Source organism: Parus major, chromosome 14 (genome assembly GCF_001522545.3).
Source record: "Parus major isolate Abel chromosome 14, Parus_major1.1, whole genome shotgun sequence".
Lineage (NCBI taxonomy): Eukaryota > Metazoa > Chordata > Aves > Passeriformes > Paridae > Parus > Parus major.
Window position 1 is genome coordinate 13,497,410 of NC_031783.1, and position 27,822 is coordinate 13,525,231.

At 51.3% G+C, this 27,822-nt stretch overlaps 1 protein-coding gene across 8 annotated transcripts in view; it reads left to right on the forward strand.

The window, feature by feature from the left end:
• MPRIP (myosin phosphatase Rho interacting protein) overlaps nt 1-27,822 on the forward strand; it is a 77,305-nt gene that overhangs the window by 40,103 nt on the left and 9,380 nt on the right. For 4 of the 8 annotated variants that reach the window (XM_015642842.2, XM_015642841.2, XM_015642847.2 and 1 more), the window contains exons 8-23: nt 3,821-3,962; nt 4,462-4,578; nt 6,727-6,783; nt 7,929-7,997; nt 8,226-8,315; nt 8,752-8,861; nt 9,805-9,843; nt 13,117-13,702; nt 14,576-14,692; nt 17,645-21,511; nt 24,154-24,301; nt 24,909-25,026; nt 25,938-26,097; nt 26,187-26,306; nt 26,802-26,888; nt 27,544-27,706. In XM_015642842.2, coding sequence (XP_015498328.1) covers nt 3,821-3,962; nt 4,462-4,578; nt 6,727-6,783; nt 7,929-7,997; nt 8,226-8,315; nt 8,752-8,861; nt 9,805-9,843; nt 13,117-13,702; nt 14,576-14,692; nt 17,645-21,511; nt 24,154-24,301; nt 24,909-25,026; nt 25,938-26,097; nt 26,187-26,306; nt 26,802-26,888; nt 27,544-27,706 — 5,990 coding nt within the window. The remainder of the gene's footprint in view (nt 1-3,820; nt 3,963-4,461; nt 4,579-6,726; nt 6,784-7,928; nt 7,998-8,225; nt 8,316-8,751; nt 8,862-9,804; nt 9,844-13,116; nt 13,703-14,575; nt 14,693-17,644; nt 21,512-24,153; nt 24,302-24,908; nt 25,027-25,937; nt 26,098-26,186; nt 26,307-26,801; nt 26,889-27,543; nt 27,707-27,822) is intronic. The other 4 variants (XM_015642851.2, XM_015642850.2, XM_015642846.2 and 1 more) reach the window with 3 other exon arrangements.

The window sequence follows — 27,822 nt, forward strand, 5'->3', positions numbered from 1 at the left end:
CAGATACAATAATTAATTTCCATGCTGTGTGGTTGGCTTTTTCCCCTGGTTTAACACCATTTGTAATAATCCTTCTCAGTAACCCACTAACATGTCTGGGAACACTTGTCCCATGCCAACCCCACAGGCACCAGCCAGGCATGATGCAGATCTGCCCTTCAGTGCAGCCAAATGAACTCACTCAGATTCTGTTGGTATTTTCAGCTCTTCCTCCCATTCTTTTTGTGTAAATTAGTGCAAGTGTCAGAGCTGTGGATGGAAAAGAATTATTTTAGGTACCTGGTGTTGCATCCTGAGTGCAACACCTGCAGGCTTAGCTCCTTAAAGCCATTTGTCAAGGCTTCTCATCCTGTTTCCTTACCCCCAAAAAATATTACATGATTTGGAATTCTGGAATTACATGTCCAGGAATTTTCTGTGTTGACCATTTATACCTGACACCGCCTCCACGCCCCATGCAGACGTCGGAGCTTGCAGCCACTCAGAACCAGGAATCGGGAAACAGGAGATAATCTCCATGATTTTGGCAGAGCAGCAGAGTGCGAGTTCCCTCTGCTGGCACGTGGCAGGACAGGGCTGTGGCACCCACCAGGATGTCACACTGGGCTGGGGGACAGGGATTGAGGCCAGAGAGGTGGAGCCATCTGCAGTCTCCCCTTTCAGACCCGTCCTTAGGGCAGAAGGGCAGGGACAGCTCTTTGGAAACCATGGATGAATCTCGAGGTGTTGCACACAAAAATCACAGCTGAAAAGAGCTGCAGGAACATCCTTAGACAGCAGTCCCCATGTCCCAGAGGGACTCTGCAGCTGCAGGGATGAATCTCTGCACATATCAGGATTTCTGTTTGACAAACTTGGCTTTTTGTGCACGGCTGCAGGGGCACAGCCTGTAAAACCACAGCTTTCCCAGCTGACCCCATGTTCCTCTCACAGTGGCGAGAGTTCACTGTGGTGTCAGCCAGATCTGCTGGAGGAGTGTGATCAGGGGCTGAGGTGTATTTCTAGCATCAATTTATAGCAGAATTGCCTGAAATTGCTTTAAAGACTTTTCTCACTCAAATTCCTTCTCTGGAGTTTTTTGAGGTGTAAAGCTCTGCTCTGAATTCTGCTTCTCCCTATACAGAGGAGTGCCTGCTCTTCCAAATAAAGACTTGTAAAACTATCCTCATCATTCCTGTGGACCTCTTGGGAAATTCCTCTTCCTTTTCCTGACACTTGCTATCTTTCCTGATGCTAAATAATGAATGAATCCAATAAAAACAAAGCCCTTTCTTCCAATCAAAGAAAATCACTTTAATGACAGCTCGTGCTGGTCTTTTGAGCTTTCCTTCCCACTGCACACCCCCTCCACTAACAGCTGAGATCTGCAGCCTGGGTTTAGTGGCCTGGAAAAGATTAACAGCCTGCATGGCCAAGGAGTTCCTTGGGATGAGCTTTTGTAGTTGAAAAGCACTAAATGGCACTGCAGCTTTTATATAAAGCTTCTTCGTACCTGTCCCAGCCTTGTTTTGTCCACACAGAGCTGCTGTGTGGAGGGAGCAGCTCTATCCAGCACATGGGGAGGGGAGGAAAGCCCTTCCTTCCCCGTCCCTCCAGGATCTCTGGCAGTAATCTCTCTGAAATGTTGATCTAATGGGATAAAAAAAAAGATTCTTTCCTGTAATCTGGATGATATTAACCCTTGGGGCTGTGATTTGGTTGCAGTGATTTATTTTTCTCCTCCCTTTTTCAATGACGAATGACTGGAATGATTTTGATTTTGTTTTGTATGTAGATGCAGATATATAATTTCCTCTTCTGTTCATTCATTTTCCAGCCTTGTTTTCTTCCAGGTCTTGTTGCTCTCCACCTTCTCCTGCTGTGTTGCTGTGTGACGTGTCCACCTTTACTTCGCCTGCTTCGCTACCATCTCATCTCAATCTCAAGCCGTAGAACAACTTGGTGGTGCAGCCCCTTTCATGAGAAATCAACCTGCTTTTGATTTTGTTTATATGTTTTTTTTGGTTGGGTTTTTGTTCTTTTATTTATTTTTTTTATTCTCTTGATTTGTTTTTCTTCAGACCTTCACCTAATAGGGCACAGACAATGTTAATTCGTGGACCTTTTCCTCCCTCCTGAACTGAGACTCAGAGAAGGCTGGGCCAGTATAAAAAAGGTTAAAAAAATGTGATTCCAAAACAATTCCATGTCTGTCAATGAACACAGAACATGGATTTATGCTCCACAGCCTGGCCTGTGTCAGGCATCTCATGAGCAGAACATCCCAGGGAAATTGGGAGCTCTGCATGAGCCCAGGATCTGCCCACTCCCAGTTTGCAAACTGGGAGGCACCAGGGGCTGAACTGATGTCACCTAAAAGCATCAAAGATCTTTAAATTTACAAAGCAACTTCCTCTTTGGTTGTGTCCTGGCAGCCTGGCTCTGAGCAGCAGTGGGAGGCCCCAGCCCCCAGGGCATGGGATGTGCTCAGACTGGTTGTCTCCTTTATAGAATTTGGTGCAAATATTGGTTGAAAACTGAACATCTCATGGTTTTTGAACCCTTAACCTGCTGTTCCTCTTTGTGGGAAGTGTTAAAAATGTTTTTATTTTGGATAACCTGTTCTCCCTCATGTGGTTACCATTGTGATTTTTCATGCACATCAGAGGCTCACACAGAGCAAGCAGCCCCAAGTTTAGATGTGGCACATGTGGGTCCAAATTTTGTGTCAAGAAACCACCTGGACAGAGCTTTTTGGGGAGGTTTGAAATGAAACTTTAAGCCTCACAGCTCAGAGCACAGCTGGCATGTGCTGATGGTGGGTTATTGCTTTATATTCCCAGTTTGTGAGTGAAGACCTGAGGCTGATACTTTCCTCCTGAAGCCCCGGGAATGCAGACTTAGACACGAGCAGGTTCTTTGGAAATCGCTCTCCTGTGGGTCAGAAAGCAGCTTCTCATGCTGAAACAGCACTTCTAATTCCACCTGTTTGCTTGTCCTTAAGAGAATCCCTTTTGGGTTTGATCCAGGGTTGGTTCCTCCTCCATCCATTTCTTCATAGTTCTCCATTCTCAGAGACACAAGTGCCACGGTGCAATGGTTCCACCAAGGCAGTGTCTGAGAGCCCAGGTTGTGCCCCCTGATGTCCAGATTGGATTTTCAGCCCAGTTAAGAGGAGGGAAAGGCCCCAGGTCCTTCAGGGAGTGTCCTGCCATGGTACAAGGTGCTCCTCATCTCCTCACACCCTTTCAGCTGGTGCCTGCTGTGAGCCAGAACCGTGGTCTGGGGGCACCTATGGACACCCCTTGCTCTGTGCCATCCTGTGGCTGTTCCCTGTGTGAGGCTGGGTTTTCAGAGGGTTCCTGTTGCAGTGAACACACTGGGGGACCCAGACCCACCCATTACCTCTGCACCCCAGCTTGGGCTGATGTATCAGTGCTCTGGGGAGCAATTGAGAGCCACAGTGCTAGAGGGTAGAGGCAAAGCTTAAGCCAAAGCTGCTCCATAATTCCTGCTTCCCAAGGGGCTGTAAAATTCACAAATAAAAAGTTATTGCTGGTTTTGTGAGGGGTTTCTAGTTACTGAAGAAGATGCTAGGTGCAGAGCTGAATAATGTGAGGTTTTTTCTCACTTTGTGGGTAAAATGATGTCAGATCAGGGTTTTTACTCTGGATTTGGCCACGCTGGAGCTCACAGAGATACAGGGACCAAAAGCCAGGTGTGCATGAACTCTGGGTCGAGCAATTCTGCGACCTTAAATTTGTGGGGTTGTACAGCTCCACAGAGTTGCTGCTCTTGTGTTTAAACCATCTCTGGTTTTCCTTTTGTCTCTGTTTTCTAGGAGATCCCAGGTGATTGAGAAATTCGAGGCACTAGACATTGAGAACGCGGAGCACATGGAAACGAACGCGTCGGGAGGTGCTGCTCTTTCCAGCGAGACGCGGCAGGGCAGGAGTGAGAAGAGGGTTTTCCCACGGAAACGGGTAAGATGCTCAGCCAAGTTCTTCTGGAAGATGAGACCTGGTATCCTGCAGCCCAGGATAGAGGGTTTAGCTACAGGTTTTGTCCCTGGATGTGGGTTTGGAGTCACAGGCAGCTCACGCAGGAGCCAAACCTCTGTGTGTGCTCAGTCTGTGCAAATTTTCCTGCTCTGCTCCCTTGGCCTGGGTGTAGATCAGAGTGGAAAACCAGGCTGTCTCTTCTTTCTCCATAATACAAAGGGAAATTTCAGATCTGGCACGGCAGGACACATCAGGATAGGGTGAACTAACAAAAGAAACGAGTTTGAGAGTCCCAGATATGCTTGGATATAATGGGAACAAATTAATGCCTGAAAGGACAAAAAAATGTATTGCCAAGGAAATGACACTTGTTCTGAGCCTGAGATGCCCATTAAATAAAGCAGATTTTTATGCCATGAGCCAAGAGAGCAGGACTCTGTCCTAGTTCCTGCACTGATCTGGGCTAATGCTGTTCACACAGGACTTCACTTGTGAAGGAGCAGCTGTGGGCTCCATCCTGGATGTGTCTGCGTCACCTCTGTCCCCACACCGCCGGGCAAAGTCACTGGACAGAAGGTCCACAGAGTCCTCTATGACGGTGAGCCACCAGGGCCTTGGGGAGAACATGAGAGGCCCTTCCCAGAAGGTCCCACAAAAGCTGGGCTGTTGCAGGCTTTCCTCACAGCCAGCACATAGGATATGGGATGCATTCAGACTTGGAGTTTTATGTGCTCAGGTGTGACCAATCCTGGAAGTGTCAGGGGCTCATTTGGAGAAGGGCCACACCTTTTGCCTGTCGCAGAAATTAAAATTCAAGAGTCTTGTGAGGAGCACATTTCCTTAAAGTACAGCAGCATCTTGAGAAGCCGACCCTGTTCTGGTTATTTTCCCCTAGAATACCCCTTTTCCTCAATGCTTTGTGTGATGTGTCAGACACTCATGCTGTAGGTTACCCTAGCAGTGCTGGGGTCACCTCAGCTGCTCAGAGCCCCTTTTTGTCCCATGGTGTCCCCCAGCAGAGGCTGCAGCAGGGCATTTCCAGCTAAGCACAGGGTCAGTCCAGTTTCTGGACTCAGACCAGCTGCTGTGTCATGACTGAGGTATTTTCATAGGATCACAGAATCCCAGAATGGTTTGGGATGGAAGGGACCTTAAAGATCATCTTGTTCCAACTCCCCTGCCAGGGGCAGGGACGCAGACCAGGCTGAGCAAACACATGTCCCAGTTTTCTAATACCATTTCCTTGATGTTTATGCAGTTGGAAGTGGGTGTGAGTGGGATGAAGGCTGCAAGGAAGGGCTGAACCTTCCTCCTGAGCTTTCCTCCCTTTGCATATTTTAGATGCTCACCAGACCTGGAGGCAAACAGTACAGAATAAACACAAAGTGCTCTTCTCTCCCTTACCACCCTTCTGTAGGGACAAAATAAATACACTTGCTAATCTCTCAAATAGATTACAGAGCTACTGTAAATACAAGTTGCATTTTTTTGTGGATGGACAGCTTCTATTCAAGGACTTATCAGAAAAATGCAGTAGCTTGGTGTTTCTGGAGCTTTTCCTGTAGACTTGTACAGCCACAAGAGTGATTTTTAAATTCCTGGTGGGAATAAGAAGTGCAAGTACATATGAAGTGGCAATGCACATTATCCAGTGAAGGGAAGAAAGTACTGTGGCTTTAGATTAGATACTAGGAAGAAATTCTTCCCTGTGAGGGTGGGGAAGCTCTGGCACAGGTTTCCCAGAGAAGCTGTGACTGTCTCATCTCTGGAAGTGTTCAAGGCCAGGTTGGATGGGGTTTGGAGCAGCCTGGGGTAGTGGGAGGTGTCCTTGCTCATGGCAGGGGGTGGAACAGGATGATTTTACTGTTCCTTCCAACCCAAAACATTGTATAATTCAGTACTTTACTTTCCCCTGTGTTTTTGTGGAGCAGGACTGAGTTCCCACCACCATGGGCTCACTCAAATGTGGGATGTGCTGCTCCACAGGTTTGATTGAATAGGCTCCCAGACCAAATTTCCATTGCTGTCCTTGCTGTAGCCCTTTTCAGATGCTGCAGCTGGATTTCACACACTGCTGTGCTTTCCTCTTCCACTCTGCAGCACATGGAGCAGCTGGAGGAGCTCAGCCTCGGGGGAGTGAAAGCATTTCCACCACATCCTTCCCTGCACACGGGCAGGCCTGGGAGGAGGGGCTGGCAGCAGTTATCCCACGCTGTCCTGCTTGCTTTTTTCAGGAATTCAACATCCCCATGCACCCACATTGAAGGAAAAAGCAGGTGTCAATTGGGTGGTGCAGGGCTTGGATTCCCTGTATTTCCAGCCTTGGGAACTCAGCCTGTTTTGAGCCCTGCAGCCTTTCATCAATAGCACATAGCTTTTCTTTCATAATATATAATAGAGGTAAAAGTGCCTGAAGTCTTGCTAATTCCTTGTTTATCCTTTCTCTGTAATGCTGGTGTAGCAGTAGGAAATTGCAGGAGAAATGGTAGGAAGGGAACAGCCTGAATAAACTGCAGAGGTCTCCGTTCCTCCTGGGAGCAAACATTTAGCCACCATGCAGTGTAATAATTCAGTTTGTGCTAGATGACTTTTAAATGGCCCTTCCAACCCAAACTATTCTATGATTTTATGAATTTAACTGTTTCTGGTCTCTTTTATTGCTCTGCTGGTTTTATCAGCTCACTGCTGTTGCCTTCTGGGTGCAGACACTTCTTCCCTCTCTTGATCCCTCTCTCCTTTCTTCCAGCCTGACCTGCTGAACTTCAAGAAGGGCTGGTTGACAAAGCAATATGAGGATGGGCAGGTGAGTCTGGAGAGAGCTCTGCCCTTTGTGTCAGTGTCTGGTGCTGTGGTCAGTGCTGGTTTCTGGCAGCTCACTCCAACGTGCTGGTTGTACTGATGGAACCCCAGTGCCCTATGTGGATCAGTACTTCTCTTGAGGTGGGAATTGCTGGTGCTCTGTCCTGGGGATGTTTCAAAGGTGGATATAATATCATGGGTTTCTAGGGAGCCAGGGCAGCTTGGATGGCAGCACTGGTTTCATGTTCCTGTTCCATATTTATTAGCCTCGTCTCCCTTGTGACCCAGCGTTCTCTTTGGTGTCAGAAATGAGGCTCAGGTAAAGTCTCCTGAGTGCCAGGGAAATGACAATAAATAAATAAATGAATGCCTCTGAGGAAAGCAGCTGGTGCCACTTCCCTGCTGCCAGAGGGATGCAGGATGCTCTGCTCTACTGGAGCCTTAGGAGTGGGCATTGGTGCCAAGGCAGTGTGGATGGCCCTGGCTGTTCACAAACCACCCCTTCCCTGGATTTCCTTCCCTCCTCCTCAGCTGTCAAGGGAAAATGAGGGCAATTTGCCTGTGGCTGTGGGTGGCCCAGGCTCTGCTGTGGGTACCCCTGGGTCCAAGCACACATCCATAGACAGCCAAAGGGGAATTGGCAGCTGGAGTGAGTGCTTTATTGACTGAAAGCTGCCTGGGGTGAGCCAGTGCTGGAAACGTTCAGGAGGCAGATTTATATGGAGCAAGGGCCAGGAATAGACTCCCAGCTCAGTTCCTAGGTACTGCAGATAAAACATGAATGCTTCACTACTTTTTTTTTTTTTTTTGTCCTAAAAGGGTTTAAGTGCAGTTCCTAAAAGCCTCATCTTGCAGTGGAGCTAATGGGGAGGCTGCAACTGCCCCGTGGCTCTCACTGTGTCACTGTCACATGCAGGGTCTGGTACTCTGCAGGGTGGCAGCAAACCATCACTGTCCCTTGCACTGCTGCCTTTTGGGTCTCCCTTTCCCATGGAGGGGCCTTGATGAAGCCATGTGTGGAGCTGGGAGGGGCAGGCATTGAGATGCCTCCTGCACGGCGTCTCTGCCGGTCGACCTGTGATGAGCAGCCATGAATATGGTGGTGGGGAAGGAGCAGGTTTGTAACTGTTCCATTTTTTTGTTTCCTAGTGGAAGAAGCACTGGTTTGTGCTGACTGACCAGAGCCTGAGATACTACCGGGATTCAGTGGCAGAGGAGGTCAGTGTCTTCTGTCAGTGTTCAACCCATTACAGGGCAGCTCCTGGTGTTCCCAAATGGACCCTGGGCAGGTCACTGCCTCCCTCAGTGCCCCAATTCCCAGGTGCCAAAGTCCTGGAGCCCCTTCAGGGCTTTGTGCTTCTCAGGGACCTGCTGTACCTCCCTGTGAGCCCACCATGCTTTGGGGCTGCAAAGCTTTGTGGCTAATTTTACCTCTTCCCTGTGCAGGCAGCTGACCTGGATGGAGAAATCGATTTATCCACGTGCTACGATGTCACTGAGTACCCAGTTCAGCGGAACTACGGCTTCCAGATCCATGTAAGGAGAATGTGGGGAGGAGGAGGAGGAGTCTAGCTGCAGGACAGCTGATGGGGATGCTTGTCCATGACAAGGGGAACATCTCCCCAAACACCCAAGAGAGACCACTCAGCATCACCCTGCAGTGCTCCAGAAGAGCTGTGGCCTTGGGTTTGAGAGCCAGTTTTTGTGGCTGTTAGAAAATGAAGGGGGAAAGGGAAGGTTTTGTCACAGTCTTAGAGTCTCACCTCTGGCAGAATCAGCCTGATTGCTGAGAAATGCCAATTCCCACCAGGAGTGTGCTGGGGGATGGAGGGGCTGGGTTTGACCTCTGTGTAGCCAGCAAGCAGTGCCCCAGCACTGGGGGCTTGGGGAGGGGGGGTGCAGGGTGGTCTTGGGGAGTTGAGAAGCTGCTGGTGGGTGCAGTCACGTGCTCTGAGCTGTTCTCTCTCTGTAGACAAAGGAAGGGGAGTTCACCCTCTCTGCCATGACGTCGGGCATCCGCCGCAACTGGATCCAGACCATCATGAAACACGTTCGCCCCACCACTGCTCCCGATGTAACGAGGTGAGGAGGGGCTGTAGCAGCCCCAGCAGCTTTGTGGTTTGCTGTGCAGGAGTAGCTCGTCCCTCCTCCCTTTTCTTTCCTCTTTCTGAGCCTGTCTGTTCCTGGAAGCTGCAGCTCTTTCTCACACCTCTCTGAGCTTAATTTGGATACACTTTGTGGGGACGCTGATATGCCGAGTAATTCTTATGTGTGCAGATTTCCAAGAGGGTTGAAAATGTGGTTTTAATTTGTGCATAGGAATATGAAATACTGTTTCTATATCAAGGCTCCTCTGGATTCCCACCAGGTATTGTGAAACCACTTGGATTCAGTTGTGCTGGGTTCACCCTTTCCTCTGGCTACTGTTCAGTGTGAGCTGCCCTGCCCCTCTATGGGTCACAGCAGCAGGAGCCCAGGGTTCAGTTTAGAAACTGTTTGGCTCTGATCTATTTTAAACTCCAGCCAGGAAATCGTCTTCCCTCCTCTTCTGATCTTCCAGAAAGCTGCTGCAGCTCATCCCCTTAAGCTGTAGTAATGCTGGTGTCTCCTCCTGCGTCAGTGCCAGAGGAAGGGGACCTGCTGCGTCACAGAGTACCTTCTGTGGGCGCTTCTGGCTGTGTGTACAGGGTGTTTGGCCTCCTCACAGCTGTCTGTGCTGGCCACACTCGTACAGGCCACCTCTTACAGGCTGCGTGGACATGGCTGCACCACTAACTCCATCTCCTGTCCTTACTGTAGCTGCAGCCAGCAGGTTTTTGCCAGGTTTGCCCCTGTGTTGATGGAATGGCTCTTCTCACCCAGTGCTGTTGATCTGGAGATGCTCCAGCCTCTCCTTCCCCATCCTGCTTAGCCCTCAGCCACTGTTTTCCCAGCCCTGCCCGAGCTCTGGTGGATCTCACAGGGGTCTTGGGGAAGCCGCCTCTCTCCTCACTCCTGTGTATGTTTGATTTCCATGCAATCCCAGGAAAAACTTCTCTTTGAAACTATCCGTGCTGAAGCCCAGGTTGGAAAACTGTGTTCTCTCCTGTATTAACGTTCTGTGGTTTGTATATCTCGTGATTCACTGCATGCTCCTCCTTTTCTGCACCTCGGATGGGAAGTCCTGCAGTTTCCATTTATTTTTCTTTCTTTTCTTCCCCCCTTTTTTTTCTTTTTTTTTTCTTTTTTTTTCCTTTAAATAAAAGCCAGAGAGAAGGGAAGAAGCAACCTGGTCTTGACCCTTGATTTCCCCCCACTGGTATCTTCCGATGTGACTAGATACGAAGATGAAGACCAAGGAAATTTGAGGGAACCTCTCTGCCTTTAAAGAGCCAGATGTATTTATGGTTGCTCACAGGTTACTGCAGCACGATAGCCCTGTGCTCACTGTCTGCACCTGCTCTGAGCCCACACAAAGTGGTTTTACTTGGCTTTCTCTCTGAGAGGGTCCAGGCGCAGGTCCTGGTTGGGCAGGAACTTGTTCTACAGCACAAACAGATCCTGAACCAGTCCTGAGCTGGGAAAAGCGAATGATGTGTGTGCTGCTGTCGTTTCCCACCGAGCTGGTGTCGGATGGGGTAGAGGCTGGTGTGGGTTAGTCGCGTTGCTGAGGAGTCCTGCGCTGTGTGTGGAGTGGGGCTGTGTTCACTGGTGCCTGCCTGGCAGCCCTGTGCAGCAGTGTGGGGTATCCCAGCCCATCCCAGCTGGCTTTGGGATGTCATTGCATTCCTCAGCTGGGAAGCAGTGGGTGAAGGGGGCTGCTGGAAGGCTGAAGGACAGACTGCCCAAGGCTCAGCATGGAGGGGTGCCAGGCACAGTGTGGCCGGGGGCAGGCGGGGTGCTGTGCTCGGTGTGCTGGGAGGGCAGCGGTGCTCACCCACCCCCGGGGATGGTTCCACCCCACACACCCCTGCAGCCCTTGGCCGTGTCTCATTAACCTGCTGCCGTGGCTCCACCCAGCCAAACGCTCCTTGTCTTGATTTCTTGAGCCCTAATGATGGTTTACATTGCTGCATGTGTCAGCTGCTGGCATGGGGAGCAAATGCTGCGCTGCTCCCTGCCCTCAGCAGTGCCCTGCAATCTGCAGAGGCACTAATTACAGTCTGCTAATGATGATGGGGCAGATAGAAAATACCCCCAGAGCTGGATACATGTTGAGCTCACAGCCCTTGTGAGGCTGGGTTCCCCAGTGCTCCCCAGTTCCCTGCAACCTTTGTGCCCTTGCTGCCACATCGTGCTCAGCGTGCAGCTTGCACCACTTCCACACCCACCCCTATTTAAAAATGCCTTTTTATTTTGACCTATAAATACCACTGGGAGGCAAAGACCACTCCCTTCCTGTGTGATATGAATTAATTTCTCTGTGGTGGAGGAGATGTGAAATGGTTGAGCAGAATTAATAGCCATGGGGCACTTGCAGGAGATGAAATGAGAAACTTTGGGTCAACCTTCTGAGTGTCTTCACTTCATTCCCAGCAGCTGTCTCTCTGTTCCCTGACCCACATCCCTTGCCCTTAGGAAAGGAGCAGAGGAGAAATGAGCTCGTGAGAGATGTCACCTCTAGAAATGCCAAGATTCTCCCACGTGGGATTTAAAGAGGCAAAATTTCTGTGTCCCAACACCATATGGCAGGCCCCAGGACCCTCATTTCTTTCCTGTCACTCTTCTCCATTTTAAGAGTCAGTCTCATCCCTGCTTTACTTCAAAATGCAGCTGTAATGACTAACTGACTCCAGACTGAGAGCCTGGCTTTGGAGTCATGGAGTATCATGGGTGAGGAGCAGTGACATTTCATTGCCGTGCCTTCTGGGTTTATTTTATTAGCTGCAAGTGACAGCACTGAAGAAGGAATTATCTCTGAGCTGGTTTTAGCCTGTAACTGCCAGAGTCTCTCAGAACCCATCTCTACTGAGTGTGTGGTTTGCTGCTGGATGACAGTGCATCGGAAGATACTAGCCCATGCAGAGCCATCTCTTCTGCTCCATCCTTTGTTTTGGGCTTGTGTACATCCATGAGGTTCTTGGCTGGGGGCTGGGGTGTGTTTCTCAGGTGGGAGAAGCCGTGATGCTGCTGTTGCTGCTGCTGCTGCTGTTCCTGATCACGGCAGTCCCCATGCATGTGGTCCTGTGGGTCAGAGCTTGTAGTGAAGGGCCCAGTGAGCTGCTTTCCAGCTCTTGCAGAAAGCTTGTTGAGTCCCTGCTGGAGGCTGGGGATGCTGTGGTTGTGCTGGAAGCAGGGAGAGACAGGAGTCAGCGTGGGCAGCAGGACTGTGCCTTGGGAGGCAGCTTTTGGAGCTTTGGGTAGCAAAGAGAGTTCAGCAAGTGCCCACTACTCCCTTGGGACAGGCTTCCTCCACAGACTTAGCATACTGCTGTTTTCTGGTTTAATTTTGATCTGCATGTTACAGGGCTGGCATGTCTGTATTTAAAAAGCTAATACTGCATTGTGGATTATAGGTTAGAAATGGTATTGCCTTCCTGTATTAACTTCCCCTGCTTGATGACTGTCTCCCCTCTCAACCCACCACCCTCTAACTCAGCATTAAAAAATAATTCCTTGCTTGAGAAATTGGCATTTTCAGTGATTTCTGTGGTGTGTTGAATAATGTGCTCTCCTCACTGCACTCACCCCTGCCCGTGTCAGGGGGCTGCCCAGTGCCAGGGGGCTGGGTGCCCTGGGGAGGTCTGTGCCTTCAGTGCAGATAGTGGCACAGAGAAGTTATGGACCCATTAATACTTTTCCAAGCTGAAGGGGAACCTTACCCTTGTTTCCCAAGACTCTCAGAGCTGCTCTGTGCTTCTCTGCCCCACACCTCTGAAGCCAGCCTGGCTTTGGTGGGATTGGTGGCATCTTTCCCACAAGCACATGACTGTGGCCGTGCCAGCCGGGGAGTGCATGGAGCCTGACAGCCAGGGGGCTGGAGGAGCTGTTGGAGCCTCTGACAGCGCAGTTTGGGGTCACTGCCTCAGCCATGGGTTGCTGCTTGGTCATGGTCACTGGCCCCAGTGTGGCTGCTGAGGAGGAACAAGGTTGGGATCAGCCGCTCTCCGGGTGCCAGGGTGTCCCAGGAGCAGCTGGGAACGCTTGCACCAAGGCTTTGCACACCAGCACAGCCTGGGGAAGGGCAGCAACAGCTCCTGCACCCGAGGGGAGACGGAGGGGCAGGGGGCACCCACGTGGCATTGGCTTGGGCTTCCAGCAGCCCTTTTCCACCCGGCTCTTTGAGGCATGCACGGGAGCGCCTGGCTGTCTCCAGCACCCACTGACACTTTCCTTCACCCTCTCTCTGTCCTCGCAGCTCGCTGCCGGAAGAGAAAAGCAAAACAAGTTCTTCCTTCGAGACCGGTCCAAAGCCGAGCGAGAAGCTGGATGTGGAACAAGCTGAGCTGGACACGGAGCAGAAGCGGAGCCGTGCCCGGGAACGCCGACGAGAAGGACGGTCCAAGACCTTTGACTGGGCTGAATTTCGCCCCATTCAGCAGGCCCTGGTGCAGGAGCGTGCAAACGCTGCAGACTCCTCCAGCAGCAGCTCGGCCGCCTTCCCCAGGGACGCCGGAGCCGCCGACGCCGACCCGGGAGAGCTGGAGCGGGAGCGGGCCCGGCGGCGGGAGGAGCGGCGCAAACGCTTCGAGATGATCGATGCTGTGGATGGGGCAGGGTCAGAAGAGGCACTGAGGATGGAGGTGGACAGGATCCTGCCCGTCCCAGCAGACATCAAGCCACAGAACGTCCACGTGGAGATCGAGCAGCGCTGGCACCAGGTGGAGACCACCCCTCTGCGGGAGGAGAAGCAGATCCCCATCACACCCCTGCACCTCGCCCACACCGAGGAACGGGAAGAGGGGCTGACGAAGCAGCACCTGACCACGCTGCTGGAGAAGGAGGTAAAGGGGTGTGTATGGTGCAGGCTGCCTGCCAGAATGGCCACTGAGGCAACTGTAGGGAGCCTGAGATAGGCTTAAAAATAGCCATAAATATTTCTCCTTCATAACAGCAGCTAGTAGGGATGCTATAGGTTCCTTGGGGAGCTGGCATCAGATCTGCATCCATTCCTGTTCAGCCCTGCCAGCTGCAGAAAGGGCTGTTCTTATAGCCTGGTACTTCCTTACCCCTCCAGCCAACACAGCCTGATTTGTGGTGGTTGTAGCCAGCCTGTCTCTGACAAAATGGGTACAATCAAGGTGTTTCAACCAGACTACAAATTCAAGCTCCTAATCTTCTGTGTCTCTGCAGCTATAGAGATTTGTGTCTGCAGTTACAAACTGCCTTGAGTTGCAGCACACAGCACAAAGGCTCACTTTTTGTGAAGCCTACATAAAATAGTCTTTAAGATTTTTGGAAAAGAATGGAGGAGGCTCAGATCACTTGGAAGAGTTCCGTGCATGGGGTAACAAAGGTTGTTGTGAGTTGGAATTAAGGTGTATTAGTGGGAATGAAAGGGGTAACCTTTTCTTATGGAGTAACCAGGAATATCACCGAGCTGAACTGGGCTAGGATTTGCCAGGGTCGTGCCTGGCATGAGCTGGTACCGTTCCTCCTTTGCTGCAGCGAGCTTTACGAATTACACTATTGCATAATTAAGTTCTTTCAGAGGGGAGGGATTTTGAAAAATGAAATCCAGGTCCCAGAGCAGAGCAGAGCAGCAGTGCCATCAAAAGCTCCATTAATTCTGCTCTGTGTCCCCTCTGAGTCACTTGTTCCTTATGGCTGATCCTCTGCCCACTCCCTGGACCCTGTCTCTGTTCGTGTCCCTCCAGCTGGAGCAGAAGCAGAAGGAGGCCCTGGAGCTCCTGGAGCAGAACCGGCACCTGCAGGATCAGCTGAAAGTGGCTCTGGGCCGGGAGCAGAGCGCCCGGGAGGGCTACGTGTTGCAGGTAGGAGAGCAGGGAGGAGAGGGAGCTCCATCTTTCTTCCCTGTGCTCGAGGGATCCCTGGTGGGCTTCTGTCTGTGGTGTTCGTGGGGACATCCTGGGTGACCACCACTGCACTCCAAGAGATTTGACCTTCTTGCAAGCGTGGCTAATTCTGTAACATTCCCAGAGCCATCTGCTTATGGAAACCTCTGATCTGGGATGGAATAGAAGGTAGCATTACCTGTTAGCATTCCCAAAACAGAGCCAGACAGAACAGGACCTCAGCAAAGTCCACCTCTGATCCATCCCTTACTGTGTTTGCCTTTGCAACAGCTGTTTCCCCCTTTCTGTGCCCCAGATACTCCCCTCAGGCAGTGGGGTACATACAAGTCTTTCCAAGCATCCTGTTGCTCACCAGTTACTCCTGGCTGTGGATTTTGTGTTACATGGGCAAACACAGGACATTCAGATGTATCTCCTGGGCACATTCCTTCCAGCCAGAGTGGGATTTGCACTGGGATGACCTGTTGCCTCAGATCACTTTGGTGATTTCTGCCGTCACTAGATTTCTTAGCAAAGCCTAGAAATGAGTTTTGGAGGATCTGGCAAGAGACAGGATGGTCTTTGGGGAAACCTTTCCTCCCCTTGACCATACAAAGCAGGTTTTTCCGAGTGTTTCCTCTGGGAACATCCATGCCTGGAGGAAGTCATGGCACCTACAGGGCAGCTTCTGGCTGCTCTCAGGGGTCCATAGTCTTGTTTTGTGCAGGGGCAGCATTTTGACCTGCTCAAATCTACGTGACCAAACTGGCTGTGGATCAAAGTCAACGTGTGTGGCAGCAAATCCAGTGTCGATGCCAAACCTTGCGTCCTTATTTCTCACAGGAAAATTTTCCCTGAAGAAGTTGCACAGGCAGTGGAGCCAGCCCAGGGAGGGGGACATCTTGTCTTCCTTGCCCATGAGCTCCCAGGAGGAGTAATTAATTCATTTCTGAAGTCTCCGAGCTGACAGTGCCTGCTTGGAGGAGTTCCATTTTCACTTGGCAGAGCTGGAAGAGTAACTAACTCCCACTTCCCTGGGGCAGAGGTGTCTGACCTCCCTTTGCCTGGAGCCTGGAAAAATCAGGGAATGAGGATAAAAGCTGGATGCTGAATCCACCATCAGATTGAAGTTGGCCGCAGTTCCTCGATACGAGGAGGGGTGGCACGAGGGGAAGCCCTGCAGAGAGGCTGAGCTGCAGTGAGAAGTGACCCAAACTTGGACCTGGAGAGGGTTTTTGGAAAGGTTGGAGGCTTTTGCCGGCTCCAATCTAATTGTTCTGGGGATTTCCCTTGTGTTTACTGGGAGCCAGAGGGATTAAAGTCCTATTGTAGAAGGGAGTAACCCCACCAAACCCTGCTGGGGTGGAGGGAGTGGAGCTGCTGGGTGAATTCTGCAGCCCCAGACTGCAGACAAACATCGCAGCACTTTCTTGGACAAACCCTCTGAATTTAATGTGCCCCCCCACCTTCCATCGTGCCTGATTCCGGGGAGGTTCCTGCATTGTCTATGAGGAGTGCTGATGGAGAAGCCTGACTGCTGCCAAGCCCTTCCCTCCTGAGCTGCCTGGGAGGCACCAACCCCTCCTTGGCAGCCTGACCAGCCCCACACGGACCCCCAGGCACCGCCTGTTCTGTGAGGCAGTGCTGAGCCACCCCTCCAATGCATGTGCCGTGCACCGAAGCCTCTCTGGCCTCGTGTAACCCCTCTCTTGCTCTGAGCTTACTCGGGACGGGACACCCTATCCTTGATCCCTACTGGGAGAAACACCAGGAGCTCCTGCTCCTGGCAAATGGGCTGGAGCCATCCCCCAGCTCTGGCCACGGTGGGTGGGAGGGGGCACGTACTAACCTGTCCTGGGCGGATGTTCTTGCATGTTTTTGGTGTAAAGCATGAAATTTAACTTAACGTAACTGAGTGTCACATCTGTGGGCTTTCCTTAATCAGCAACCAGAGTACAGCAAGGCAGGCCAAATTCCTAGGCTTAACACTGTGCTTCTCTCGCCTCTTCCTGTCTGTGTATTTTATTTTTTTTTTTAAGATACATAATTTCTGTCGCCTTTTGCATGACGCTTTCTGTGAGTTTTCTCTTTGCATGCTCCATTGCTTTGGTTTGAATCTCACAAAGGTTGGTTTCTTTCATTTTTACATTCTCATCACACCTTTTCCTTCCCTCCATTTGTCGGGCTTTTTATTTTGTCCTTTGTTGGTTTATTTTATTTTGCAGGTAGATAAACTAGATCCTCCTTAGCCCTAAGCTTTAGCATAACAGCATCTCTCTAATGCAATGAGCAGCCACTCAGTCCTGTTTGGCAGGCACAGAAATGACATTGCCACCACAGTGGCTGGCCAGTTGCCCTGTGCTTGGGTGGGATGTGATGTCATTTGCTGTCACCTCACTTTCTGTTGTTGCTTTTGGTTGGTAGGACTGTGTTACCTGAACTGTGCACTTTTTGTTTCACAACCAAACAAACAAACTTGCTAAAAAAAAAAAACAACAAACCAGTTCCTTTCTCCTCCACCTTGTTCCATCTCCTCCTCATCCTTGGCATTTTTCTTTTGTCTGTCTGTCTCCGTTTTACTGCCGGTGTTTCTTTTTCATTGTTTTTTTGATTCTGTTTGAGTTTGGGTTTATTTTTATTTTTTTTTCCATTTAGCCTGTTACTGTACAGCTGTTTTGATGTCGTGGTCAGTGTTTTCTGTTACTGGATAGCAGTTGTCGCTCATTTAAAAAAAAAAAAAAGCAAAAAAAAAAAATAAAAGCTGGTTAAACAAACCAAATTGTGCCAAGAACAAATCATCCCAATTGGAGCAGTGGGTAGCAGCCAAGTCGCTGCGAGGAGCTTTTCCATGGCCTGCCTGGCCAGAGGTGTGACACTCAGAAGGGAGAGCCAAGAGTGTTACTAATCTAGTATTTAATCAATTTCTTTAAGACCGAGGTGGCCGCCTCGCCATCAGGTGCCTGGCAGAGGCTCCACAAAGTCAACCAAGATCTCCAAAGCGAGCTGGAAGCCCAATGCCAGCGTCAAGAGGTGATCAATCAGCAGATTCAGTCGCTGAAGCGCAGCTACGCCGAGGCCAAGGACGTGATCCGGCACCACGAGGCCGAGATTCAGAGCCTGCAGGCGAGGCTCAGTAACGCGGCGGCCGAGCTCGCCATCAAGGAGCAGACCCTGGCCAAGCTCAAGAGCGACCTGAGGAGCGAGAAGGAGAAAGCCAAAGAGCAGCTGGAGGAGTGGCAGCACGGCGAGGCCGCGCTCAGCTCCCAGCTGAAGGCCAGCGAGCAGAAGCTGAAGAGCGCAGAGGCTCTGCTGCTGGAGAAGACCCAGGAGCTGCGGGACCTGGAGATGCAGCAGGCTCTGCAGCGGGACCACCAGAAGGAAGTGCAGCGGCTCCAGGACAGGATCGCAGACCTCAGCGGGCAGCTGAATGCCAGCGAGCAGGCACGGGTCCTCATGGAGGAGAAGCTGCAGAAGAACTATGAGGCTCTGCTGGAGAGCTGTGAGAGGGAGAAGCAGGTTTTGATACGGAGCCTGAAGGAGGTGGAGGACAAAGCAAACGAGTACGAGAACCAGCTGCAGAACAGCGAGCAGCAAATGGAGATTCTGCAGAAGGAGAAGTTGAGCGCCAAGTTCGAAGGCAGCGAGCTCGTCCACCAGCTGGAGGAGCAGCTGGCCATGAAGGAGGCCAGCATCCAAAAACTTGCAGAGCACATCAAGGAGCTCGAAAGAGAGAGGGATCAGATCAAGTGCCGGTTCCACGAGCTCATGAATCAGGTGGCCGAGTCAGATAACGAAGTTGCGAAGCTACAAGCAAAGTTGAAAATGGAAGAGACCAACTACCACAATCTGGAGCAGTCATTCGAGGAGGTGTCAGATCAGTTCCGGGGGGTGCAGGAGGTGCTGAAAGAGAAAGAAGAAGAGCTGAGACACGTTAAGGAAATGCACTTGAGAATTGTAGAGAAGAAAGATCAAGATCTCAGTGAGGCTTTGGTTAAAATGGTTGCGTTAGATAGCAGTTTAGAGGAGACTAAAGTAAAGCTAAAGGCCAAGGAGGAGGCTTTAAAGAAATTAGCTAGTGTGGGCACAGGGCCATGTGCTGAGGAGGCAGAAGACCTTGGCCCCAGTCTTGAGGCTGACGAAAGTCATCCATCCCAACTGGGGCAGGCTCTGCAAACTCAGGATGTCCTCCCAGCTCTGAATTATGCACTGAAGGAGGAGGAGGAGGAGGAGGTTCTTGAGACCAGTCAGAGGCAAGTGGAGGAATTTGGCTCCCCATCTAAAGTTGTAGAGCTCCAGGACCAAGAGTTGATTCAGAAAGCCTTAGCAAAGCCTGATGTAGGAATCATGGGGGCCAAGAGGCAAAGGATCCGTTTTTCAAGCATCCAGTGTCAAAAATACATCCATCCAGATGGATCAGAGAAAAACTGGACAAGCAGTACATCTTCAGACACAAGCCAGGACAGATCTCTGTCTGAAGAAAGCATGTCCTCAGAGCCAGCTCTGGGTTACCCCTCATCAGGGACGAGCGATTCTGAGACTTATCTCTCCATCATCCATTCCCTGGAAACCAAACTGTATATTACAGAGGAAAAGCTCAAAGATGTGACGATGAAACTTGAAAGCCAGCACGGCCATAACCAGGAGACGCTCATCGCCCTCCACCATCAGTGGGCCAGCACGGAGTCCCAGCTGCGGGAACAGCTTCAGACCAGCCTGTCCCAAGTCAATGCTTTGATCTCACAGCTGGAGAGTGAGAGGCAGGAAAAGTTCAAGCTGATAGAAAGTCACGTCAGCGAGCTGGGAGGTTTCCAGATGAAAAACGATCAAGCGCTGACTTGCTTAGAGAAGTGCAGGGAGCAGCTAAGATCCTTGCCCAAATCAGACAAGGAAAAAGAGGGTGATTTGTTCCTTGTTACTCTGTCCAGCATGGAAACAACTTTATCAAATGCAATTCAAGCCTTGAGCGGGGCGCCAGTCCCATCAGAGTATCAGCAGAGCGAAAGCCTCACCACGGAGAGCCCCGCTCCAGAAGGAGGGGATTTGGGAGAAGAGGAGCACATCCCCAAGGAGCAGCAAGCAGATGTGTTTGACACTGGCCAGCTGAGGTGGCTTTCTGAGAGGGTGGCATTTGAGGCCTCTCTCATCAACCAAATAGCAGAGTCTTTGAAAAATGCAAGTTCTGAGATAGCCCAGCTTCTGAGAGAGATCCAGGGAACGACCGAGGTGGTTTTGTTGGAGCCAGCAAGTGTTTCTCATACAGCCAATGATTTGGCCAGCGTCCTGTCTAAAAAGCTGCTGCTGGAGGGGGAGTTCTGGAGCCAGGTAGAGGAGCTGAAAGCACACTTGAGCACTAGAGAAGGAGAAGCTGAGGGTAAAACAGAAACAAATTTGGGCTTCTCCCCATGTTTTCTCAGTGCTGTAGCAGATGCTACATTGATCAAGGCAGAACTTGGGTTTGTTGCAGAGAAAATGAGAGAATCTTTTCATCAGAGGTTAAAAACAATTGAAGAAGAGCTCCATAATACCAAAACAGCTCTCCAGCAGCACAAATGCATGTTGGAGGAGATCATCAAAGCGTACAGGACTCCTGAGCTTGACAGAGTTATGCACCAGATTTCTGAAGCACTTGAAATACAAAAAGATGCTTCGGAAAGAACCCAGATCTCTTGGGATGGGAGCCGTCTCCAAATGGTGCCGTGCCAGGAATCAGCCAAGGTAGAGGAGACTGGCAGCACACCAGACTGTAGTAGTGAAGCTCTCGTTTCCATTCAGGAAGATCTTGCCCAGCAGCTGAAGGACAAATCCAATGTTCTGAAGGAGATATCTGTTGCCTTACTCTCTCTGCCTCCCGAGGAGGCCATGAGAGACTGTCAGAAGCTCCTGAAGATATCCCAGAGTCTTTCCTACCATTCGTGCATGGGAGACCTGGAGCGGTATTCGTCTTTGTTAGTCCACGATGCCATTGTTCAGGCTCAGGTTTGTTACGCCGCTTGCAAAGTCCGGCTGGAGCACGAGAGGGAGATGAAGTCCTACAAGGAGTCCTTGCAGAGCATGGATGCGCTGTGCCAGGAGCGCGTGAAGACGGTGTCTCTCCTGCGGGACGAGTACGAGGAGCTGCTCAGGAAGCAGCAGGGCGAGTACAGCGAGGTGATCGCCGTGCTGGAGAGGGAGAACGCTGACCTCAAGGCAAAGGTGTCCCAGCTGGACAACCAGCGGAGGCTCTTGGAGGAGGAAGGGCATGAACACAGCAAGAGCTTGAGCGAGCTGCAGGGGCGGTACGAGGAGGAGATCCGGAACGTGATAGAGCAGCTCAACAGGACAGAGGATGCCCTGAAGGCTGAGAGGATGGACGGGCTCAACCAGCTGGACGCCGTTGTCCGCGACAAGCAGAACATGGAGCGGTGTCACCTGGAGCAGATGCAAACTCTGGAGGAAAAGTTCCAGGCAAAGATCAAGGAGCTGCAGGTCATCCACGGCGAGGAGCTGCAGGCGCTGCAGGAGCACTACAGCCAGAACCTGCAGCGCCTGCAAGAGACCCTTGATGAGTACCAGAGGCAGCACCCAGAGGCGTCCCCCGCGGTGACCCGAGGCGCTGGGGACACCTGGGCAGCCGGTGAGGCTGGTGGCACCGGGCAGGACCCTGGCAGTGACCCGGACTCCATGCACGGCCTGAGGGAACGCATCCAGGAGCTGGAGGCCCAGATGAATGTCATGAGGGATGAGCTGGAGAACAAACATCTGGAGGCGAACGCTTCCACTTTGAGGGAAAAATACCAGAAAGACTTTGAAAACCTAAAGGTCTTGATATGTTTAACACTTTCTGCTTTCTGCTGCTGAGCGTGCGGGAGGGCGCATGCAGTCCTGGGGTCTGTTTGCCGAACCAAGGGCCATCCCCTAAAAGAGCTAGCATGCTGAAACAAGCCCCAAAGTATTAGCCAGGCTTCTGTAAAGCATGATGTTTCTTTTTTACTCCTTGCTGGGGTATTCTAAATGCATTGCTGAGGGCTTGGGAGGGTGGATTTCTGGAGGTGATCTTTGCGTGGAGAAGGGGAGAGAGAGTTTCAAAGTAGCTCAATAACATCACGCTCTCCTTCAACACAAAAACCTCAGTGTTTCTCCTTGTACCCAACACAGACATTTTGTTTGTGACTTCCCTTTAAAAGCATTCCTCAGCTCTGTCTTTCGCAGTCTGATCAAATCTCCAGTCTGTCTCTGCTGCCTTCAAAAATGCAGGATGAAATGGAAACTTGATGCTCTCAAAATGTATGTTCCTAGGGAAAGTAGCTGCAAACAGATGCCAAATTCTGTAGCAAAGCAGAGCTCCTCTGCAGGAGGCTGTGAGGACCATGCTGGTGTTGGACACAGTAATTCTGTATACAACAAAGAGTGCACAGTTACGGAACACCCAGGTGAGGTTCAGAGAAACTCACTGGCAGTGAAATGCCACCATTCAAATTGCCCCACCAGTCAGACTGGCTATAAAACTGGTTTGAGATCATCCAGCATCTTAAAAAAAATGGGTTTGGTGGTTTACTTTTCCTAGGAGAGCATTCCCAGTTCGGAAGCAAGCTTAGGGCTGTAGAGGACTCTGGCAGCACCAAGGGAGGCTGCTGGGTTGAAGTGGAAGCCAAAAGGGCAGTGATGCAGGGATTGGAAACCTGCCCAAACTAGAGGTTTAAGTGTGCTCCATTCTTCTCTTAAGAACCTGATGGAGAATTTGACATCAGTAGTGCAAGAGTAACTCTTCAGCCTGGAGAAGACCCCAGGAAGACCTTGGAGCCCTTTCCATTGCTTAGAGGGGCTCTGAGAGAGCTGAAAGGGACTTTGGACAAAGGCATGAATTGACAGGACAAGGGGGAATGGCCTTTAGCTGAAGGAGGGTAGGTTTATATACAATATTAGGAAGGAATTCATTCTGGTGAGGGTGGTGAGGCCCTGGCACAGGTGGCCCCAAGAAGCTGTGGCTGACCCATCTTTGGAAGTGTCCAAGGCCAGGTTCAAGGCTTGGATCAACCTAGGATAGTGGAAGGGCTCCCTGCCCATGGCAGGGGTTGAAATAGGATGGACTTTAAGGTCCCTTACAACCCAAACCATTCTGTGATGCTATGAGATACTGATTTGTATATGTGGATTTATGGCAATGCATTTACAATACATTAAATAGTGAATCTACAGCCAGACCTGTGGCAGAGTATGCACCTTTTTCTTCCAAAATTAGAGGTGTTTCAGGAGCTGGACTTGATGATCCTTGTGGATCTCTTCCAACTCAGCATATTCTGTGATTCTGGGTGTAATGAAGAATCCTGCAGGGCTGCTCTGTGCCACAGCCAAGTCCAGGCAGGTTCTGGCACTGAGTAAGGAGTTTAAAAAAACAAATAAACAAACAAGGCTGGGAAAGTGAAGAATGCCTCGAGATTAAAAATTAAATGGGAGGGAAAAAACCACCAAGCTGAAAATTGGGAATGAGGATTAGGTGTAGGTAACACAGCATTAGCCAAGAAATTGATGCTGATGGGTATATGTTAGTGAGGATCAGTGGTGTTGAACTGTCCTGAGCACTTTTGCCACTGGGGGAGTGAATCTGTCCCTCTAAAATTTCCCATGGGGTCCCAGAGGTCCCTAGGTGACAGTTCTCACTTTCCACAGAAAACACTGGTGTTAATCAAGGTGAGCTCAGTTGAAATTGGGGAATAAGGGGCCAGCCTTTGTCGTTAAGGGGAAAAGCCCTGTGCAGTGTTTGGCATCAGGTTTGTCCCAAGCTGCCTGATGGGGCTCAGCACCTTGTCCCAACTGTGTGCCTCTTCTTCCCTCGTGGCTTGGGCCTGCCTGTGGCTTTGCTGGTCCTGTCTGTGTCCTGCAGCCGTGTGTCCATCCAGGATCCCGATATGCTTGGGCTGGCAGCTGAGCTGGGAACAGTCATTTGCATTTGTCTGCTGCAAAGGCAGAAGTGGGGGCTGTGCCAGGGGCAGAAGGACCAGGCAGGAATTCAGGACCTCACCCCTGGTGAATCCCAACTCCCCAAATTGCTCCTGGCCCAGGTTCTTTCCTAGTAATTCAATTAGCAAGTAATTTTCCCTGCAGCATTTGTAGCAATATTCGGTTGGGAGTTGAGATCCTGTTGCTGTTAAGTCATCTTCTTTCCACTCAGAGGCTGGAAAAAACAGGCATTGAAAAGAACAGAAGGGGCACAGAAGATTTTTTTGGTTGTTTTTTTGGACATACGTTTTCAATCCCCAACTGGGTCTGCCCTGTGTATCCCTTCACAGGACAAGCCCTGATCTTTGCGAGGTCCATCCTGCTCCATGGCTGGGGAAGCAGAAGATCCCTGCTGGACCTGGGGAGCTGAGCTGCCCCTTGGTGTGTGGCTCCTGGTGGGCTCCCCACCGCTGTGGCACCGGCCCTGTGCACCTGGGCCAACCCTTCCCCCTCTCCCTTTGCAGGCAACATGTGAGAGGGGCTTTGCAGCCATGGAGGAGACACACCAGAAGAAGATCGAGGACCTGCAGCGGCAACACCAGCGGGAGCTGGAGAAGCTGCGGGAGGAGAAGGATCGCCTGCTGGCAGAGGAAACGGCTGCCACCATCTCAGGTACCAGAGGGTCCCCATGGTGGGGTGGGTCAGTGGTGATGGGGACATGGGAGTGGTGTTGGCTGCATTGAGGAGCAGAGCAGGGATGGGATGAGGGCTGGGTGGGCTGCACAGGGAGATGGGAATGGGCTTGTGGGAAAGATGTTTTAGATGGAGGTCCATCTCCTGGTCATCCAGGTTTGGTGCCCATTTCCTGGTCCTTCTCCAGGGTAGATACCCCTCTTTGGTTGTTACATAGTCTGATCTGTTTTCCGTTCCAACTCCAAAGGGCATTAGTCATTCCTGTTGTCAAATGATTGCCAATTCCACACTGAATTCATTCTTCAGGGGCACAGGGAATTTTAAAACACTGGAGTTTAGTGGCTCTGCATTAGGAGTCCCACAGTCCAGGAAACAATGTGTGAAGTGGACAATCATTTGGACTCTGTTAAAAAGTGGGATTTGCAGAAGCCCCTTTGCAGCTGGGGCACAGACTGAAGGGGCTGTGAAGCAGTGGGAAATTTGCAGGGATATCTTTGGTTTGGCTCCTTTAAGAAATGAACAAAACCTCAAAAACCCACCCATGGGTGGAGGGTGCTGGGTGCTAACGCTGTACTGGCCCTCACAGCCATCGAAGCCATGAAGAACGCGCACCGGGAGGAGCTGGAGCGGGAGCTGGAGAAGTCCCAGCGCTCCCAGATCAGCAGCGTCAACGCCGACATCGAGGCCCTCCGAAGGCAGTACCTGTAAGACCATCACTGTCTTCTGTTGCCATCTTGCACGGAGATCATGTGTTGGGAGACCCTTCTCTCCCATTTCGTTCTGGCAATGAGTTTGGGGTTATTTCAGGGGCCTCTTCCTTTGGTCCTGATTCAGCTGCGTCCATCAGAGCCTCCTGGTTGCCCATGATCTTCCAGATCAATGTCCCCACATTACCCAGAATAGCTGCTTCATGGTCCCCAGAAGTAGCAGATGAGCAGCCAGTACCCTGCAGCAGGGTCATTCAGATGTGAGGAGGAAGCTCTGAGCTTTCCATGGCAAGGCTGTCCTCCTGTGAGGACTGAGCAGGGCAGCCTGTCAGCTTTATCAACCATGATACATCTGTATAAGCTGGGGAGGTGTGCAAATACAGCTGGTCTCAGGTGCCCAGAGCAAACTTAGAATCCTGGAATGGTTTGGGTTGGAAGGGGCCTTAAAACTCATCTCATTCCAGCCCCTTGCCTTGGGTAGGGACACCTTCCACTATCCCAGGTTGCCCCAAGCCCCGTCCAAGCTGCCCTTGAACACTTTCAGGGATGGGGCAGCCACAGCTTCTGTGGGCAGCCTGTGCCAGGGCCTCCCCACCCTCACAGGAAAGAATTTCTCATAGGTAGATTTTGATAGATCTCAGCTCAGTTATTTGGAAACCTGAGAAAGTTCTGCCACTTAACCTCTGAGAGAATGACCTCCTGTCCCCTTTAGAGCCCAAGCATGGCTCTGCCAGGAGAGGGAAGTTGACTTGCTCTGGACTTGCGTTTTTTTCCCAAAGGGAATACACAATCCTCATCATCTGTGCTTATCTCCCTGATGGGTTGTCCTGGGACGCTGAAGGAAGAATGGGCATGGGGATGTGTGTGTGTGTGTGTGGAGAGGGCACTACCCCCTGTGTGTTCCGCAGAGAGGAGCTGCAGTCAGTGCAGAGGGAGCTGGAGGTGCTTTCGGAGCAGTATTCCCAGAAGTGTTTGGAGAACGCGCACCTGGCGCAGGCGCTGGAGGCTGAGAGGCAGGCCCTCCGCCAGTGCCAGCGGGAGAACCAGGAGCTCAACGCCCACAACCAGGTGAGGGTCCCTGTCCTGGTGACAATGGGCTCCGTGCTGAGCTGTGGCCACGCTCTCCCTTCCCACAACGGCTCTCCTCCTCTTCCCAGGAGCTGAATAACCGCCTGGCTGCGGAGATCACGCGACTGCGGACCCTGCTGACCGGGGAGGGCGGGGGAGAGGCTGCTGGGTCGCCTCTCACGCAGGGCAAGGACGCCTATGAGCTGGAGGTGAGTTCTGCAGGGAGGCACATGGTGGGGCACATGTGCTGCCTACCCTGGGAGCATGTCACAGCTTGGGAACGTGTCACAGCCCGGGAGGTGTTGTAGCCATCTGTCTCCCAGTCACCTCTCGTGGCTGGTCAGCACTGTTGTCATGGGCTGCATGAGGCCAGGAGGTTCTGGTGTCCTGATCTTCTTACCACATCGTGCCAGACACTCACTCTTCCTTCTGCAGCCCCTGCTTGTCCCTGGGATCCAATCCATGCAGAGCACTGGGGACAGAAACTGGGGTGTGCAGGGACCACACCAGCACTGCAAGCTTGGGCAAGCTCCCAAGAGAACCTGGAGGAGTTTTCTTGTGAGAAGCAGAGGACGAGTGGACCAGAGGCCTTGTTGTGCTGGCATTGGGCTGAGTCTCCAGCCCTGTACTTGATTACCAGTGGGTACAGCAGGTGTAAAACTGTATCTGCTCAGGTGCAAAAATGCTGTGTTTTGTTCCCACAGGTCTTGCTGCGGGTCAAAGAATCCGAAATCCAGTACCTGAAGCAGGAGATCAGCTCCCTCAAAGACGAGCTGCAGACAGCACTGAGGGTAATGCCAGGGGTGGTTCTGCAAATCCTCCTTCTGTGCTCTGCTCCTGAGTGTCTGTGCTTAGATTCCAGCCCATTTACACCCAGATTTGAAACCATATTTAATTTTTCCCCTGAATGTAATTCCGTCCCCATTTTGGTGTCATCAGTAAAGCACTTCATGTATCAACTTAAGACTTACCCCACAAAGGAGACAGTGTGGGAAAACATCCCTTTCAGCGTGATTTCCCCATTTACTGTCACATCAGATCAGATTTAAATGGCACAAACAATCAGTGTTAGAGATCTGCCCAGCCTCGCAGCGGTGGAACTGGTTTGCTCTGGACAAGCCAAGGCCATTTCTGGGAATTCTACTTGAATTCTGTCTCTTGGCTAAAATGAAAAGGCACAAACAGCCCTGTAGCTGAGGGGCTGCACGCATGGGCAGCACCGTGTGCTGGCCCTTGGCTCTCAGCTCTCCGCCTGTCTCCATTCCCGCAGTCCCGGATCGCTGTTGGAAGCAGCTCCGAGGGCGTGTGTTGCCCTGGCCAAGCCTCTTTCCCGCTGCCGGCGCTTCTTCCGTCGGCATTTGCCAAGCTCCTCTTCAGTGCATCCACAAACCCTTCGGCTCCAGCTGTCTGTCTGGCTCCAGTGGGTTGTTCTTGTTCCCTTGCCAGGATAAGAAATACGCCAGCGACAAGTACAAAGATATCTACACGGAGCTGAGCATCGTCAAGGCCAAGGCAGACTGTGATATCAGCAGGTTGAAAGAGCAGCTGAAAGCAGCCACAGAAGCTCAGGGAGAGAAATCCCCTGTGAACACCACTGTATCGGGATATGGTCAGTCCTCCTCCAGCAGCTCTAAGCAGTCCTGGGTGTCCTGAGCTAACATGGGAATCCTGGAGTGCAAACCCTTGTGCAGTAATGGGTCTGAGTGTAGGACTTGGCCTTCCAAC